Source organism: Magnolia sinica, chromosome 2 (genome assembly GCF_029962835.1).
Source record: "Magnolia sinica isolate HGM2019 chromosome 2, MsV1, whole genome shotgun sequence".
Taxonomy (NCBI): domain Eukaryota; kingdom Viridiplantae; phylum Streptophyta; class Magnoliopsida; order Magnoliales; family Magnoliaceae; genus Magnolia; species Magnolia sinica.
In genome coordinates this window covers 122,907,271-122,926,735 of record NC_080574.1, presented here as the reverse complement: position 1 = coordinate 122,926,735, position 19,465 = coordinate 122,907,271, and the positions used below count along the sequence as shown (strand labels likewise).

Below are 19,465 nucleotides of genomic sequence, written 5' to 3'. Positions count from 1 at the left end.
TTGAAAAATTATCTAGATCCTAGAATTCTAAGATGAATGAATGTTAGACATTACTTTCTCATGGACTCAAGTGCATGGTAAATTCTATAGTCAAGTTCAAAGTATTAATCCATCAATTAGAAAAATTCTAAACATTAAGTTCCATTGGTGTATAGTGTAATCCCGACTTACCATCAATAAGAGATCCAATATTGTCAATTTCCATGATAACATTGATGATTCAAAAAACATTCAGGACAACCAAAACCTAAACTAGAACTTGCCTTACAGTTCTTCTTTTCATTCTTCCATCTTTTGATTTTTCCATCGAGGGGGAGGGGAATCGAATCTGCACATGTAGGGACCAAACCTACGGTGAAGATCGTACACCCAACCCTTTTCTGATCACAACTGTTTTTTAGCCGAGTATTCTTTTTTTCTTTCATTTTTTCAAAAACTTCTTTTTCTTTTTCTATATTCTTCTTATTGAACATGATGGACAAATTCCCCAGGTTGGTTCCTTCCATGCTTAATGATCACCAAGTTACAATTCAATATTGAACTAAAACCTTAATGTGCAAGCGAGATGTGTCTTGTGAAATTGTAACTCAATCAATGTTTAAAACTTCTAATCATGGATTAACAATTCAAACTTAATTGTGAAATATAATATATAACTGAATCCAAAAGTCATAAATTCCAACATCACGTATCTTGAAATTCTAAGTCAAAGATGGCCATTAAAATCACTTCGAATTTACAAGAATTTTCAAAAAAAATTTTAAATTTTTCACAAATTTCGCTCAAGACCAAGAAAACATTGATTAGGTAACCTAATCTCCCACCCCCAACCTAAAATCTACATTGTCCTCAATGTAAAAGATATGAGCATGCAATGCATATGGGGCAACGAAGGTAAAGGAAAAGTGATGGGAAGATAGTACCTAAATGAAGGAATCGAGAGGCTTTTCCATAGAAATTGCAACATGAGAGCAGCTCAGCATAAGAGTGAAAATAACAAAATTAAACTATCTTAAAATAATTTAGGAAGTAAACTAGCCTAATGGCATAAAACTGTCTATCCTAGAATAGCATAAAGTAAACTACCCTAATCCTATGAAAGCGACAAACGTACTTATATCTCCATAAGGTTCCTCTTCCAGCCAATATCTTAATAAGTTTCTCAGTAAGTTTCTCAACAGGATCATCCAAAAGCCCTTTTTGTAATAGCTTGGATGCCCTGGAGCATGACTTTGTAGAGAAATTTATGTACCTCATAAGAAATTTTTCGTTGAATTGCTTAAGGTATCCAGAGTATATACGATTCACCTGTGACAGAAGAAGTTTCAATATTAGTATCCCATGGTGAATCGGAGACTACAAGTAGATAAAGTTTAAAAAACTTCTGAGGAAGTGATGTAGTCCCAACACATTCCAAAGTGTCAGACTTTGGTTCCATTGTTAGCTTCTCCTCCTTTAATGGTAGACGTTTAGGATTTGGGGAAGAAGGGGCTTTAGAATAAGGGTTCTCTCGATTAGTAATGACTACCAAGATGTTGTCTTGTAAGGCAGTCACTATGTCTCTTATTATGTGATCGTTTGAATCTACAAAGTATGCCAAGCAATCATCTAAAGCGTTGGAAAATTCATCTGAGAGTGATTCATTCTTCACATTGAAGTTTGTGATGTGCTGCGTAAGGAATTCATCGTCCTTAAAAGTAAATGGAGGTACACTCTCTTGCTCCAGCCCTACATAGATTGAAGGTCAGTAGACAAAGCATTGATGTGCGAACTCTGTTCATGGATACTACTCAGAAGAGGCATTGAATCGTCAAAAATCGACAGTTCAGATGGTGGCCTCAACTGGGTGGTTTCAAATTCCAGAGTCTTATCAAGCAACTCGTCTATCTCCTGAATCATATCATTACACAATTCAGGGGAATCATCCAAACATTTCTCATAAGAGATAGCACGGTCGGTTGTAAGGAGCTCATCCACTTTTAAATCAGATATCTCAGGTGAGTGGAGTAGCTCATTATGACCGCTCCCTTCGTGTACTTCTTAATCATTGACCTAGACCAAACTTGAGATTAATTCCAGGGGAACTGGGGTTGCACATTCATGATCGTCATCCCAATACTCATCATATTCTAGTTCAGTGCAGTGCACATTTGGGATGAGATCACTTTCCTCATATTCTATTTTCAGATTGGGTTGAGGTTCACATAAACCAACCTCTTCCTCATCATTGAAATCTAGTGTATCCTGTGAGTGAAGTGTGTCATCATCATTATATTTGAAAGACACTCACGTCTCTTCACTATTCTTTTGAACAATCATCGAGATCGACTCATTTGAAAATTGAACCGTATGGTCATTAATGAAATCCAACTCCTTATTCCAAATTCTAGAGTTCTCCACAATCGCATCATGTGAACTCCCCTATTGAATATTTTTTATAAGTTCTTGTATTCTTTGGAGTGTATTTTGTTGGATGAGCTCTAGAGTTTGGAAGGAATTTTGAATTGAATTCTCTTGAATTGTTTCTGGTTGGATCTCAATGGTAGGGTATCTAAGAGAATAATCATTATAACATGTTATTAGTTCATATTCCCAATTTTGATGTTTCCACTGGTTATAGTCATACAGATTATATGTGGGAGAATATGACGGTTGATAATAATCCTCATTCCCATAATTATGATCGCGTACGGACTTATTAACCGATGGAGCATAACGTTCTAGTCGGTGCTCAATGTCGGTTCTCGATGGAAAAAAATCTTGAGGTACAAGTTGAATTCCACAACCCTCAGGCATTCCCCAATATCTCTTATCCATCTCAGCATATACACGTACCCACGCTTCCATTGTGAACCCTAATTCTGATTCTAATCCTAGAAGAAAATAAAAGCAAAGTCCTACAACAATATAGAAAGTGAGGGGAGAAGTTAGAAAGATGTTACCAAATTAGAAGTTCCTATGTTAAGATCCTGTAAAAGAAAACAAAAGAAGTTAGTTTCTAGAAAATAGGACCTAATTTAAAGAATAGAGAAAGTAAAGAAATTAAGATGAAGTTTCCACTTTAGAAGATCTATCAAAATCCTACAAATCAGGAAAGCAGGTTAGTTTCTACAAATAGAACAGAGAAAATCCTAACCTAAAATTAGTAAAAATCTTAAACTAATTCTAAAACCAATTAATTTAAAAAAATCACAACCATCAGTCCCCGGCAACGGCGCCAAAAACTTGTTCACTCCCCAAGTATAGGGTTGTGGTGTAGTAATAGAATCAGTAAGACCGAGGTCGAATCCACAGAGACTGAAACCCGTACGTAATCTAAAAATAACTCGAACTAGAACTAGGATAAGATGAAATCTAAATTAGGTAAAATGAAGGGAATAATTGTGAATAGATTAATTAAAAGCTAATAAAAATAAAGGTAGGAACTAGGGTGCCAAGGATCCACTTATAGCAATTGGGAAGTTACCTAGCAATGATTCAAGCACACAATTGGAATCAGAGTCCTATTCTATCGAGTTGGTAAGAAGAGATTTGTCAGATTTCTGAACTTCTCATGAGTCTAATCATCAATAGATAGGAATGATGAAGATTTGGAAGTGATTCCGTCACCTAACCATTCCTAGGAGACTATAGCAAATAACAACAATTTACCAATCTCACAAACAATCACAAGAGAATTGTGAAAGTTAGGAAGGAATCCATCACTCAACCATGCTCAGGAGACAATGGTGAACAACAAGGCCTCCTAAGTTCATAATCTCAATAATGAAAAGAGAATATCTAAAGCTATCGCAGATCTATTGTAATTTGAGTCACAATAAACCATTAAAACTAAAACATTCCTTCATAATCAAATTAGAATCAAGAGAGTTCAATAAACATGAATCAGAGCAAAGCAACCATCCTAATCACGCTACAAGCTTCACCTCTTAGCCCTAGCTAAGAGGTTTAGCCTGTCATAGACGTGCTAAAATCTCATAAAAAGGAAAAGAAAAAAGGAACCAAAGGAAGAAAAACTCTTAAAGATCGCCGCCTCCACACTATCTCTCTCCCTTTCCTCTTCTCTTTGCTCTTTCTCCCACGTGCACGACCTCCACGCGCCCTGGATGGTGGTTCCTTAGCTCTCTCGTGTCTCTTTCTGATATAGTTGCTGGAGGTCGGCTGGGAGTGCGTAAGAGGTTACGCACTCCCTTTCGCAATGAAATAAAAAACAAACAATTACACTGACATGCTTGGTGGGGCCATGCTTGGTGTAACTTGACAAATCTAATCCGTTCATTGGGTTTAAAATTTTTTCAAAACTGCTTTTTCCTCTATTTTGGTGCGGCCCACCAGACTTTTCTTTGCCATTCATTCTCTGTTAGATGGTTGAGATCATCCCAGAGGTTTTGCTCTCGGACTTTTGACACATAAGCTTGGATGAGAGGGCCCTTGGGTTCTTAATGAACGGCCCAGATCGGACCATTGATGCATGATGGTGGCCCACAACATTCCTCCGCAAGCTTTGTTGCGAAACAGAGCCTACGCAGCTGCACCGTGATGTTTGGTGGCCCACCGATTGATGTCGTGGAAAATCCATACCGTCCCATTGAATTCTCCTCGAAAATCGTTGAGAATGGACAATTCTAAGAGAAATCAATGTGGCCCACATGATCTTCTACTCGCCGTCCATCCTGCGTTCAATGGCTAGGATTTTGACATAGATTGCATGGTGTCAAAAGATCACCTAGATGAGGTTAATACCCCCCTGCCTACACGATGGATGGTCTAGATTGATGATTTGGATGAGGGTGGGCCCCACCGCATGAAACCAGTGTCTGATTGCGAAACAGAGCCGCCGCAAGTCGCTGTCGTGTTTGGTCCAACCACCCATTTGTTTATCAAGGTTAGTTAGGGCGGGTGATCAGATGTCTGGCCGATCAAAAGGTTCAGATGGGCCATACTTTTAGGCCTTGGTGTTTGATTGTGGATTCTCGTCGATCAAATGGCCAGATTGAATTCAAATATGACCATCAGTGGTTGTTAAGGCTTTCAGTCTAATCAAATGGATTTTTAAGGGTTATCCTCATAATCAGATGGTCGAATTGCATGATTAGGTGATAATTTGATAAATAAGTTGTGATGAACACGATGAACAGTGGATCTCCTGACCCGAGGTTCTAAATCTAAGATGGTCGGTTAGATTTTTCTATTAATGAAATTGAAATCCTAATAATAGGTTTTTCTAACGATGTGGTGGTCCATCTTTACAAATACTGGATGGGTGGTTTATTACGTGGATGGGAACTGCTTTCAACTATTGGATTTAGACTGAAAGCACGTGAATGTTCACTTAAGCTGGTTTGTATTCATCTAAAGTTAGGTCACATGGTGACACTCGAGTACTTAAAAAAGTATGTGCTGTTACACCGGCGTACCTCGAATATATCAAAGTAGTCATTTCACTGCTTCCCAGTGTTGCTTTCCGAGATTACACATATATCTGCTAACAAGACCAACCGCATGTAAAATATCTGATCTTGTATAAACATGGCATACATCAAGCTGGTCACTATGTTTGAATAAGCCACATAAGACATCTCCTGCTTTTTTCATCTATTTTAGGAAATTGTTCAGAAGAAAGCTTAAAATGAGTCATGTGAGGAACGCTAACCGGCTTTACTCTATCCATCATATACTTTACCAATGCCTTCTCTAGGTACTCCTTCTGAAATAACTAAAGCCTACTCATTTTTATGTATCTATGTATATCAATGCCAAGAACCTTTCTTGCAGTCCCTATATCTTTCATCTCGAATGTTCCTGATCCTGAGTCTTCAGTAAGTCGATCTCAGACATGTTATGACTGGCGATTAACATGTCATCAACATACAATACCATGATGATGAATTTGTCATTACTCAATGTCTTGTAATAGACACAATCATCGTATTCACTCCTGGTAAACTTTTGACTCAACATGAAAGAATCAAACTTTTTATACCACTACTTAGGTGACTGTTTCAGGCCATACAACGACTCTTTAACCTGCAAACCTGTTTTATACCCCTTTTATTTCGAAGCCTTCTGGTTGTTTCATATAGATTTACTCCTCCAATTTCCCATATAAGAAAGTAGTCTTCACATCCATTTGTTCTAGCTCGAGTTCATATTAGGCAACCAACGCTAACATGAATTTGATAGATACTTCACAACCGGCATGAATATCTCAATGAATTCGATGCCTTCTCTCTAGGTGTATCCCTTCTCTACCAATCTTGCCTTATACCTATCATGTTTCATATAGAAGATCCACTTGCACCCAATTGCTTTTCGACTGACAGGAAGCTCCACCAGCTCCCACGTCTCATTTTTGTACAAGGAGTCCATCTCATCATCTTTTCACTTTTCAGCATTCATCTCATCAACAGCCTCCTGAAGAGTAGACGAATCCCCCTCATTCATAATAAAGGCATATACGATATTAGAGTCATCTAGGTATCTCTCTAATAACCTGCAATCTCGCGGCAGATTCATTCTCACGGGTGGCTATTTCACCTCCTCCTGTACCTCTATCTGAATATATGTGTTAGCCTGAATGTCATCTATGTCTACCTAAACATCTACGACCAATCTTTCTAGTTCCACTTGCTCATCCTTACGGAACAAGGAACGTTCGTTGAATTTGACGTCACGGCTAATGATGATTTTCCATGTGACTAAGTCATACAGCCTGTACCCCTTCACACCACCACCATAACTAACAAAGATATATTTCTTGGTTCTTTGGTCTAGCTTATCTCTCTTAACCGATAGTATATGAGAGTAAGCTTCACAACCAAACACACGTAATCCCAAGTAGTCTACCTACTGATCACTTCATACTTCTTCCGAAAATTTACAATCAATTGTCATATAAGGATACCGATTCACCAAGTAACAAGCCGTATTAATGGCCCCAGTCCACAATTCCTTACCCAACTCAGCATTACTAATCATGCATCGGGCCCTCTCCAAGAGAGTCTGATTCATCCGTTCAGCCACACCATTCTGCTCTGATGTGTGGCACATTGTGTTGTGCATCACGATCCCTTCATCTTTATAATATTGATTAAATTCACCTAAAGTAAATTCTCCACTCTTATCTGTCCTTAGAACCTTCAGCTTTCACCTTTATTGTATTTCCATCATCGCCTTCCATAGCTTGAAGTTGGTGAAAACGTCAAATTTATTTTTCATAAAATAAACCCACACTTTTCTGGAGTAGTCGGCTATGAATGTGATGAACCATAACGACCCTCCGGTGAAAACCATGAGTCTCAGCCCCTTTACATCAGAAAACACATAATCAAGAACACCCTTACATACATGTTTCAATATTTAAGTGATAACCTTGAATGTTTACCATATATGCAATTCCCGTATATACTTAAATAAAAAAACTTTAAAAACTGGAATAAAACAACGGTTAGAAAGTACATTCATGCCCCACTCACTCATGTACACTACGCCAAAACTGCGAAAAAAGGACGGTCCAAACGATAGAGCCAACTGGTCCCTTGCTAGAGAACATACATAAAGCAGCGGTAGTCACACTTCATTCAGGGAGAAAAATAGCCAGCCCCTTGCGAAAGTAAGTCTAACACCCCGAGCTTTTCAATACTCGAGTATTGAAAGTTCTCAAGTGTTACCTTAAAATTTAACACAATATGTAAATGTGTACGATACCAATCTAGCTATCCTAACCTTACATCTATTCCCCACCGCGAATCTGAACCCCGAGTAGTCTCCACCCAAAAATCGAGTCATCCGACCGTTGATCATGTGGTTTGATACATGTACATTCCCCTAACTAAATCAGTGAGTAACCCTTCATCCATAATGATTTAAATGTAAGTTCTTTTGTGAGAATTGTTCATAAATATGCATAAAACCATGTAGAACCATTAGATTTCACAAAACTCTCATATCAGCAATAATTACGGAAATGTTAATAACCTAGACCCCTAAATTCTAAATCACATGGTTCCCACGATCCATTTGTTGTGAAATTTTATATCATGCCAATATATCATAAATAAGCCATACAGGTCAATTTTCAACCCTTGAATCGGCAATATCAATGGTTAAAACAAATATTCACCTGAGGTGACCCACTTGAGCTTTAGACCTGCTTGATCTCTGACTAGGGGGCCCATTTGGACCGTAATATGGGCTGACAAAACGAATGGATGGAGTAGATTTCTTAAAAACATCATTTTGGGCCCCGCAATCAAGCCGAGTGTGCACGGTACACGTGCATGCACACCCACTGTTCACCACATCAAAAAAACGGGGTCAAATTAGGTTTAACATGAGAATCCTTTCAAAAAAAGGATTTCTCCCTATTTTTGCTACCCGTCTGTTTGAACGGATGAGGTCTGCTGGGACGTGTTGTGGCCCACCACCTATGATCGGATGGCCAATCCAAACCGTCCATCTTGAAGCTAGGTCAAAACCAACCAGACCCTAGGTCGTTACACACACCAAAAAGCTCCCATACGCACACTAATCTAGCCACAATTGGACTGCTCCCGATTTCTCTACAGAAGAAACCATCATGTGCGTGACATGAGACCAAATAAAATCATGCCATCCATATGAGTCCATGCACACGTGCATGTGCACAAACACGAGCCCAAGCAGTGGTGCGCATGATGGGTTCTGAAAATGGAAGCTTTCTATTGTTGACATGATGTGAGCCACTATCACAATTACAGTGGAAGATCTGGACCGCCCATCACGCACGGGACCCACTCCAACCAAGGCTTAGCAAATTGAACATGATACACGCCAAGATCCGTTCCGCACTTCTTCCTTTTCCTTTTGCGAATAGCGCCAGCAAGAAACCCAATACGACCCGGACTCTGCTGCATAGGAAACTCGGAGAATGATACCTGGACACTGATACGGACTGTCCATAACAAAGAGGAGGGAATTTCGATCCCCTTCATGTCGATTAAGGGCGTGTTTGAGGGGTTGGCCACTCCCTCTCTTTTCGCTACGTAAGCAGAAGCCTCGTAAGTTTTTTCTTCCGCACTCCCGGTTACACAATAAGGGTTGCGTAACCCAACCGCAAGGAGGCCTGAAATCCCTCGTGCCTCATTCAACTAGGAGGAGAAAGAAAGAAGGGAAGAAGCGATAGAGAGAGAGAGGAATCCGACGAGAGAAAAGAGAGAGTGAGTTTGAGAGTCGCTGCCTTGTGGCTGCCAAGCCTGAGTTCGAGTTAGACACAGTCCAGGTATTGCTAGACGTTCCAGCCTAAGGAGGAAGAAAAAGAAGGAAGAAACGAGAAGGAAAGAAGGAGAGAGAAGAAATAAGAGAGAGAGAGAGAGAGAATGTGTGTGTGTGTGTGGGTGCAGGCACCGGGTCGACTCAGCTCAACCGAGACTGAGTCAAGTCAGGTTTTGGCATCCATCACTGGACCTTTTTCAACAAGAAAAAGAAAGAGAAAGAAAAGAAAAGAAAAGAAAAGAAAGAAAGAAAGAAAGAAAAAGGAAGAAATGCCGAATTTCTATCGGACAACAGCAGCTACACAGGTCAAGCCGATCACTTCAATCAGTACAAAATTCCCTCTCCTCCTCCTTCACCCGTACTCTCATAATCTCCTTTCTTTCAATCTCCTTTTATCGAAAGTGGTGGAGGACCCCCATCATAGTAAGACCGAGTTGACTCGGTGGAAGAACGCACCGAGTCTTGAAACTTGGGTTATACATAATTCAACCTAAACAAACCCTAGTCAAATTCAAAATAGGTGAAAGATTTGTTCCAAAGCTCTCTAAACACTAAACCTTAAAAAGGAAACATTCAGGCAACCAAGGTGAGGGTTTTATCTCTTAAGCTTATTTTAATTTAAGTTATTATGAATTATCTTTCCTTTTACATGTTCTCATGATTTTCTCTCTACAATTGTTTAATTTATCATCAATGATTACTGGCCCTTTTAGGATTATGGAATGAGGTTAATTACAAGTGATCTTTATGAATTTATGTTGGGCAATGGATACAAGCCTTGCCCTTGCCTTTATCAATTTGTTGAGTAAGCCCTTGCTACTCTTCTCTTTGTTAAGTTAGTTATTGCCACCTTTCTCTCCAATCTTCTCTTTATTGAGTTGGCCCTTGCCACTCTCCTCTTTGTTGAGTTAGCCATTGTTACTCTCCTCTTTATTTTATTAGCCTTGTACTATCTATTTTTATAGCTTGGGCATGTGTCTTGATATTCCAAAACTCCCATGATTCAGTTTACATTCTCTTTTATGCAAGTGATGTGTTAAAGGTTTCACAACTAGTGATTCAATTATTATATCATGGACGTAATGGGCTCTGGGTAGAGACTCTCTTGGTCGATGTGTAATTCCATGGGTTTTGGGTAGTAGTGCACAAATCGATGTAAGTGATTCGCAATACGTGTTATATCACTTCCGGGATTAGATGTTGTAAATAGTCACTCCATAAACAAATCGTGTCATGTAAGTCATCTAACTCATGTGTTGTGCCGCCTTGAGGTGTTCATGTAAATCCACGGTAGTGTCGAACATACCGATGAATCTCTGTAGTGTGAGAATGCGGGGCGCTCCAGGTTTTCTATAAATTTTATATATTTCACATTGTTGATGATTGCTACATATGATGAGCCGCACCCACTTTGCTAGGCACACATCTAATATAGGTTATTTGCACATACTGATACCTCTTGTAGTGGTAGAGTACGTGACGAATTAGAACCTTTACATTGCTTTTATGAATCTCTTTAATTTTTGTTAATCTTTAAAGATAACCATCACTATGAGTAGGGCATTGACTCTCTCCAACCGTACAGATGATGCAAGTGAGGTACAAATTAAAGACCTAGAGGGTCATCTCCTTATGGAAGACTATACTGAAAGAATACGAAGATAGTTTTAAGACTTAGTTTTATATTTTCGCTGCAAACTCGATAAATATAATAAGCTTCCATTGAGAAGGCATTTAATTATTTGCTGAATTCTGTTACTCTGATGAAATAATCAATACATTTTATTTTATTCTTGTAAATGGTTACCTTTATGAATATAACTGGATGTGATCTAAATGAAGGAAAAAATATGGTACAATTTTTAAAGCATTTAATTCATTCAATTGTTAACACTTAATTTCTCAGGCATAAGTACTAACTTTAGCCATGAAAATTCGGGATGTTATAAAGGACACAATCAAAACTGGTGAACTTACACCCGAATGTCTCCAGTGCTTAAAGAGATATCAAGCTTTTCCTCATGTCAGGAACGTGTTTCACCTCAATCAAGGTATGCTCCATGCCATTAAACATCTTGATGCATATAGTTCCAACACCTACCATATTATAGGCATTGTCATTGCTCATAAATACCTGGCCACCATCGCACTCTCTGTAACTGGTGAACCAATTTCGATGAGGAGTTATATGATATGATGCTTCAGTATCCAAAATCCACTCATCCTTATGATTATCATACAAGTATCTGATCATAGATACTGACAAGACGTCACCTCCACTCATACCTTCATCAGAATCAGCAGTGATGGCTTCCCTAAAAGAAGCTTTTGGGTTCTACTTGCCTTATGATTTGTACAATCCTTCTTCATGTGCCCAGACATCCCACAGTTATAATACTTTAACTTTACCTTGCCCATGCCCTTGGATTTAGATCTTGATCGAGACGATTCACTATCTCGCTCAGAATTTCACCCCCTCGTAACCAATTCATCAGTGAAGGTACCCATGTTACCATTTTTCTTTCTCATCCTCTTTCCTTAAAGGGTTGAGATAACAGTATCGATGTTGAGGGATGATTTACCGATGCATAATGTGTCTTTGAATGACTCTTATGAGGCCATGAGAGAATTCAACAAAATACATGCCTGATCTTCATCCTTAATCGTTTCCTTCACATCCAGCAATTTACAGATCATCTTTTTAAATTTGACTTGGAAGCTAATAAAGTTACATTGAAGAAATCTTGCTATTTGCATATTAGTGCAGGATAAGGTTGATAGGTTTTAAATCATTATAAAATTTTAAAAAGTCCTATTCACCCCCCTCTAGGACATCTTAGCATATTCCCACTTTGACTAAAGCGATCATTATCGCAATTTCACTTGTTTCATTCATCATCCGTCATAATTTCAGTTCTATTTTCAATGAGTGCATCATCCAATCCGTGTTAAGCTACAAGGTCGATCATCTTAACCTTCCATAATTTAAAATTATTTTTCTCAGAGTACTTCTCAACATCGAATTAGGATTAGATGCCATTGATACTCTACTTTTGGATTCAACGTGCGCACTAACATTTTGCTTTGATACCACTTGTTGGGGGACCACGGAAGCACATGGAGATAAATCAAGCAAAGTATTCCAATCGCACAATCAAACACAATCACAAAGACTCCGAATTTAACATGAAAAAGTCCTTACGGGAAAAAATCACGACACTAAGAGACAAATATCACTATGAAAGCAGAAATCACAAGAGATAAAGAGAATGCCCGATTCAAACAAGCATCGAATCTCCCCTTCCAAGCCCTTGAAAACCTTATGAACGAATTAGAAAGCCTTGAGATGTGTACCCTAATCCCAATTACACCCATATTTATAACCTCTGAGAGAATTACAATCAGAACATGAAAGAAATCCCGTAGAAATCCTGCACTTACGCAATCTGCGTAACTCTGTTTAGTGGGCTTTTGTACAAGATTAGTGGGCCCTCTTATCACATCCATTCATTTTTTTCATGGCCCAAAGGCTGAAACAATGGGTGTTCTCACCACATGATTTCCCCCATCTTCATACCAACTAAGAAATCCATAATTACCTAAATAATCACTCTTCACTATAACTGCTGCCATGTCGATCTGGACACTCACAGTAAATCCCTGCTTACTGTATTTACTATCGAATTTCAGTTCTGGTGGGTCCACCACAACTCTCATACCGGTTGGCGCTTTAACGACTGCACGATATACGGATGGAGAATCTGCGACGTTGGTCAGGACCCGTGAGAACACCACACTGGATGAGTTGGTGTTGTTTAGGATCACCATGAACGATGGGTAATTGAGATCGAGGGTGGCCTTAGTGCAAGTGTAATTCAATCCACGGGTGATGATCTTAATCCGGTCGGTCGTGTAGTTTAGCCCGCAGAGGAAATTAATGTAATCTTGGCGCTCGAGATCATACACTAGACCGGGGTCCATTGCCTTGTTCGGATTGATGTGTCCTGCACCATAATCAAAAGGTGTGGCGGCTGTTCCGTTGGTCATATCTAGGATCGGGCCGTGCGTGTTATCAGTTATGTATGCAGTGGTCATTAGTGCAGACCGGATGGCAGCTGGGCTCCAATCGAGGTGGGCTGCACGTAGCAATGCAGCCACACCAACAACGTGGGGAGAAGACATGGACGTCCCAGAAGCCAGCGCATATTCTGAGACCAAGTAATCATCGCGGATCGGTTGAAACCCCCGGTTGGGGACCCATGCGGCCAGGATATTGACTCCTGGGGCCACTATGTCAGGCTTCAAAATCCATGGGCTCGGAATATTGGGCCCACGTGAGGAGAAACGGGCCACCTGAGGTGCTGGCTTGGATCCTAACACCGTCATCTGGAACTTAATATCCACTGTTGGAGGCTGGGCTGTGTTCATGATATACCTCTTCATGATCTCTCCATTCTTGACGCTGATCGCAACGAACGGCATGAAGAAGTCATCAGGATTCAGGAACTTGGCTGAATCAGTGGCAAAGATCGCCCCTTCAGCGCCGGTCCTATTCACTTCCAATATCTGAGATTGTATCTTCCCGAACGAGCAAAAGACGATCTTGCCAGCTACGTCTTTGGGATCAAGACTGTAGTAATCACAGATTTCCTTACTAGCATTGCCATTTCCATAGTAAAGTGGAACACCAGAGATGTAGATGCTCTCAGGATAGAATGAATTCCCTTGTACGGTTGTGATGCCATCGCCAAGAGTGATCGAAGCTGCATAGTCTCTATCAATGGTCCCTGCAGCCACCGTCGTGATCCAAGGGGCACCGTTTTCAATAGTGTAAGCTTGCGGCCCACTATTTCCAGCCGAACATGACACAAAGATCCCTCTCTCCATCGCTGCAAAGGCTCCCAGCGCAATCACATCTTCGTCGTACGGCAATAACACTGGTAATCCCAATGACAATGACATCAGATCCACACCGTCTGCAATTGCCTGGTCCATGCCGGCGAGGATATCAGTTGTCCCTGACTCCAATGTGTCTGTGGAGAATAGGACCTTGTATATAGCAAGCCGGGCCATGGGTGCAACCCCAACAGCCGTGCCCTTAGCGTAGCCGAAGTAGTCTGCATTACGCGTCCGGCTTCCTGCAGCCGTGGATGCTGTGTGCGTCCCATGCCCATCGTAGTCCCTTGGCGAATCATAGTCATCGATCTTCGATATGTTGAGGCCCCCTTCCTTGAGGCCTTTGCTGAAAGAGCGTGCCCCAATGAGTTTCCGGTTGCAGTTGGAAGAATTGAACTCGGTACCAGTCTCACATGCTCCCTTCCATCTCTCAGGTACTGGCGGCATTCCCTCATCACTGAACATCTCGCTCTCCGGCCAGATACCACTGTCGATGATGCCGATGATCACATCGTCGCCAAAGTTGGCTGTGGGCCACAAGCCCGCATGCCTATTCAGGCCTAGAAACTGAGGGGTGTGTGTGGTATGGAGCTGGGCATGTGTCTCCGGGTACGTGGCAAGGTGACCTGGCATTTTCTCCAGCTCATTGAGCTGGGCCTGCGACAGCACGGCACTGAAGCCGTTCAACACGTGGTTGTACGTGTACAGGTGTACCGCAGCAATGCTGTCGGGTGCGGAGAGGGATGAAATCGTCGACGTGTACCAACTATCATGGGTGGCGAAGGGAGCTGGAATGGCCGATTTGTCCATGTGGATGATGTAGGGCCGACGTTCATCGGCCAACGATGACGTGGCCACATGAATGAGAAAGAAGAGGAAGGAGAGGAGCATGGAAGGGGTGATGATGTGGTGGGCCATGGATACTGACATGGATCCTGTGTTTGGGGAGAGGTTTAGGATTTGGGTCGTGTATATATAGATAACAGATTTGCCCAGGTAATGAGTTAAAATAATGTAAGCTATCAATACCGATTGAGAAGAATTTTAAACAAGAGAAATCCGTTTGTTTGGTTATCTAGACCGTTGGTCTGTTGTTTGTTAGCTAATCTAGACCGTTGGTCTGTTGTTTCCTAAGAGGTACGGATACAAAGAGAGATACCAGATTGACCCACAAAAAATAGGTTCCTCAACGTTGGTCCTTGGGATCTACCAACGAGGGAGAATTCTGGGGCGTGGTCAATCCAATATGATGTGGGTCCCACTTACCAGACTTGAAAATTCTATGGTGCAAGCCTGCAATCGCTTGAGAGAGAGAATCAGGAAAGTGTCTGTACGTGCTTGGCGTATCTATAATTTCTTTGTAAAGAAAACGTGATGGTGTTTGTACATGCATGGCTTGAGAGATACGTCCAAGAACAGAAGAGTTGGAGAGAGGTCACGTTCCGTACTTGAATGGTCAGTGAATCTTGACCATCCGTCCGGTGGGTCTCACTGGGGACAGCTATATATCGAACACCCTGCTAATCTGGCGATCATAGCTGTCCAATATCTGTCTTTAAAAAACCAGAAGAATCAATGGTCCACATTGGACGGGGAAGTCTATTACATGGATACCTAGGCCATTGTGTGCAATATATGAAACTTTTGTAGCGTGAGTCGGCTTCTTTAGGACCCACCTAATGAATGTATGGTCTGGATTCTCCAACCGTACGGTCACACGGCCTCTCGTCGCAATGTACGTACGAAACGTTAATCTTTGATTAACCGGAAATTCTTCCGGCCTTGTGATGGAAGCGGATTGGCTGGTGTACCACACATCAGCTATATAGCTGGTGTTGGCACGTATCGTGCGAAGACGAGCGCTGACGCCCCTCGAGCTCGAGTTGTACGAACGGTTCAAAGGAGATCAAAGTTGCACGGGCTCCACGATGATGTATTTATTATATCCACACCGTTCATCCATTGTTCGAGTTCATTTTAGAATACTATTCAAAAAATGAATCATATCCAAAGATCAAGTGGACCACACCACAAATAACAGAGGAGATAATGATTTTCACTGTTAAAATTTTCGTAGGACCCACCATAACGTTTATTTTCCATCGAATCCGTTCATAAGGTCAAAAACGACCTGGATAAAGAGGAAAAACAATTTCATATTGATCCAAAACTTTTTTGAACCCCAAAAGGGTTTCAATGGTAGACGTTCAATTCCCCACTTCTTTTTCCAGTGTGGTCCACTTGATAACTATATCTATCTTATTTTTAGTATGAATCCTTAAGACGAGCTCATAAAATGGATAAACCGTTTGGATATAACACATACTTCATGATGGAACCCACAGAACTTGCTGACGTCAATACACCAGCTATATAGCTGATGTGTGGTACACCAACCAATCCGACTTCACAAAAGGCCGGCGAGAATGCCACGACCCACAAGTGGAAGCAACTGATGCATTGGTTATTTAGTTGACTCCTTGCTGCCTTGCTGTCTCTGCTTAAACACTCATTAATAAAACTAACAGTGGGCTGGAATGGGCTCATCCAAAGCCCAACAGGCTTTGCCAGAAGGAAACCTTACTCGGGTGGATCAGGCATATGGGCCATGCATGGGCTCAAATTTTAAGGCCCAGTGGGTGAACAAGCCTGATTGGGGCATATGAGACTTTTCTATTGGGACCATATCAAACCCAGACTCCTATCTATTTTGCGTACATCTCATAGCCGGAGCCATTGGATCTAAGGCCATGTTTCAGTAATCCAAATCGTCCATATCTCATATTGGAATATTTCAATACTTTATTTATTTATCAGCTTTCCTTTGAACAGAGAATATCTTTTTAGCCGTTTTCTGGTCAATTGCTAGTGCCTTTGCGCATCATAGAAACAGTTCGTGCAGCTCAGCCTTCCTTTGAACAAAAGAGTAAGGGGTTAGTCGCCCCCTGCTCCCCGAACGATGTACTGTATCTATTCTACGAGATTTTACAATTTTTATGGTGATTTAGCACAATTTCAACATATACATCTAGTTATGCTTCGCACAAGCCAAAGTGAAAGAATCCTAGTCTTACTTCTTAGAGTCAAATGGCTTCGAGTAGACAACAATAAACTAATTGTAGTGTATTATTATTATTATTATTATTATTATAAATGTAGTAAAGGAAATGCAATCCTAGCCTTACAACGTCTGATTAGAATCCTAGGTAAGAAAATATAAATAAGAAAAAGAGATGCAGATTAAAGGAGAATAATAGTGTGAGTTGAGGTTACTGATGTGTTGGGGAATGTGTAAAATGAAATGTGTTCTAAGTTCAACAAAAATGTGAAAAGGAAAATTAAAATCAAACACCTATTTTTATGCAAAAGGTATGTTTAAATATTTTCAATTTCAATCCTACTCTTGACTTTGTTAGCTTCTTTTGTAAAGTTTCTTTTCATGATTGAATTTTGGGGTTGGGCAAGGCCTCGGTGCCAGTTAAAGATCTCCAAAGTCCTCGGAGAGGAGGACTCCACCAACACTACTCTTTTCTTCTATCTTCTTGACCCATCTCTCTCCTCTCATATGTCCCTTTGTCCCCCAAAAGGCAGCATTGGAGTTAAATTTATAGATCAAGACCGTCGACTTGTGGTGGGCCAATGGCGTAACAAATATCCCTACTTTGATATTTTGGCATTCATGATGCTAAGACAAGATGCTTGTTAGGTAGCTACAAAGCATGCCAGGTGATCGTTGGTGTGTGGCAGGCTAACGGTCTACTTATCCTCTTTATCCATTTTCCATCATGCATAGGGTATCCTGAACCTTTGGATGGTTGGGCTCTTCCCTCAATTCTACCCTACATAGTCTAGGATCATTGTTCGCTTGTCATCCCAATGATGTAGTAATAACTCAGTGAGACCGAGGTCGAACCCACAGAGACTTACTTTGTATGAATTCTAAAATATACTACAACAAAAACTAGAATCTACTAACTAAAATCTGGATTCAAAGAGATCAATAGTGAATAATTATCAATGATAATGAAAACTAGAGCGCCAAGGATCCACTTGTAGCCATCTTAATGCCACTTGATTCAATTGATAACACGACTATAATCAAAGTCCTATCTTATCCAGTCAAATGATAAAGTAATTAAAACATCGTAGATATATCAAAAGAGGTTATGAACTTTCATTAGATTAGTTCCCTCATAAGGCATCAATGTAATAATCGCAAGAAATTCAAAGCATCTACCATGCTCGGAGTCAATGGTAGATCAATGAGTTTTATAGATCACACGATTGCAAAACAAGTAAGAACGTATCAAAAGCTTTCACAAGCATTCAAAGTGCATGGAGTCAATAATAAATCAAAATAAACTGAAAATTCTTCTTCATTCAAACCAAAAACCATGAATCATTCAACATAAATATCAAATAACTTGAATCAAAGTATAATAAATATTAAAATAAACTACATGCTTCACCTCTTAGATCTAGCTAAGAGATTACTTAACCATAGATATGATTAACTAGAACTTTAAAAAAAACAAAAAAAACAAAAAAAAACAAAAAAAATTTCAAAAAAAAGCATAAAAACTAATTACAACCAAATGATTGGAGAAGAAAGACTCCACAAAAGCTCCACAGCTCATTTATCTACTCCTTCCCTAATTCGTGCTTAGAAAGACTTGAAATATCCTTTTATATAGGCTTTGATCGCATTGTCTTTGAACCGACCTTGGATTTACGTACTTTTGTTATGCTTCGGTCACACCGAAGTACACCTGAAAAATCCGTACAAAATTTGTCATCCTTAGGTCCCACATAAGCTATCTTAGGTGGGACCGAAATTGGTTTCGATCGGACCGAAGGTCAAGCCGAATTAAGTCTGAATATCACAATTTCTTACTAGATTGTTTTGTACACTTTCGGTTGGACCGAACCGATCTTAGGTGAGACCGAATAGTCTATTGTTTCTCTTGTAAGACTTATGATTTTAACAGTCTTTTCTCCATCTGTGCACTTAGTTTTCTAGGATCTTTAGCATATTAATTCTTTATTAAACACTTCCAAATTTCCAAATCTTCACTTGGTTATTCTTTGAGCATTAAATCTTCTCTTTAATTGTTCTTTTCTCCTTATCTCTCCAAATCACCTCGCAAGAGAAAACATGTGTAATTTGATTAATTAAGCATATTTATGTTCTCAAAACCAATGAATAACAGGGGGGAATATATAATATTTCACACTCAACAATCGTTCGATTAAAACCATTAGATACTTTCAGGTGGTGTTAGGGTTTTGTTTAGTCTTTCCAGTTTGGGTTTTCAAT

At 40.1% G+C, this 19,465-nt stretch overlaps 1 protein-coding gene across 1 annotated transcript; it reads right to left on the bottom strand.

Moving 5' to 3' along the window:
* Positions 1–12,717: 12,717 nt before the first annotated feature.
* On the bottom strand, positions 12,718–15,088 carry LOC131237527 (subtilisin-like protease SBT3). The gene has a single exon (XM_058235351.1). It carries the CDS (start codon positions 15,076–15,078, stop codon positions 12,769–12,771), a length of 2,310 nt encoding a protein of 769 aa, XP_058091334.1. The 5' UTR covers positions 15,079–15,088; the 3' UTR covers positions 12,718–12,768.
* Positions 15,089–19,465: the final 4,377 nt, after the last annotated feature.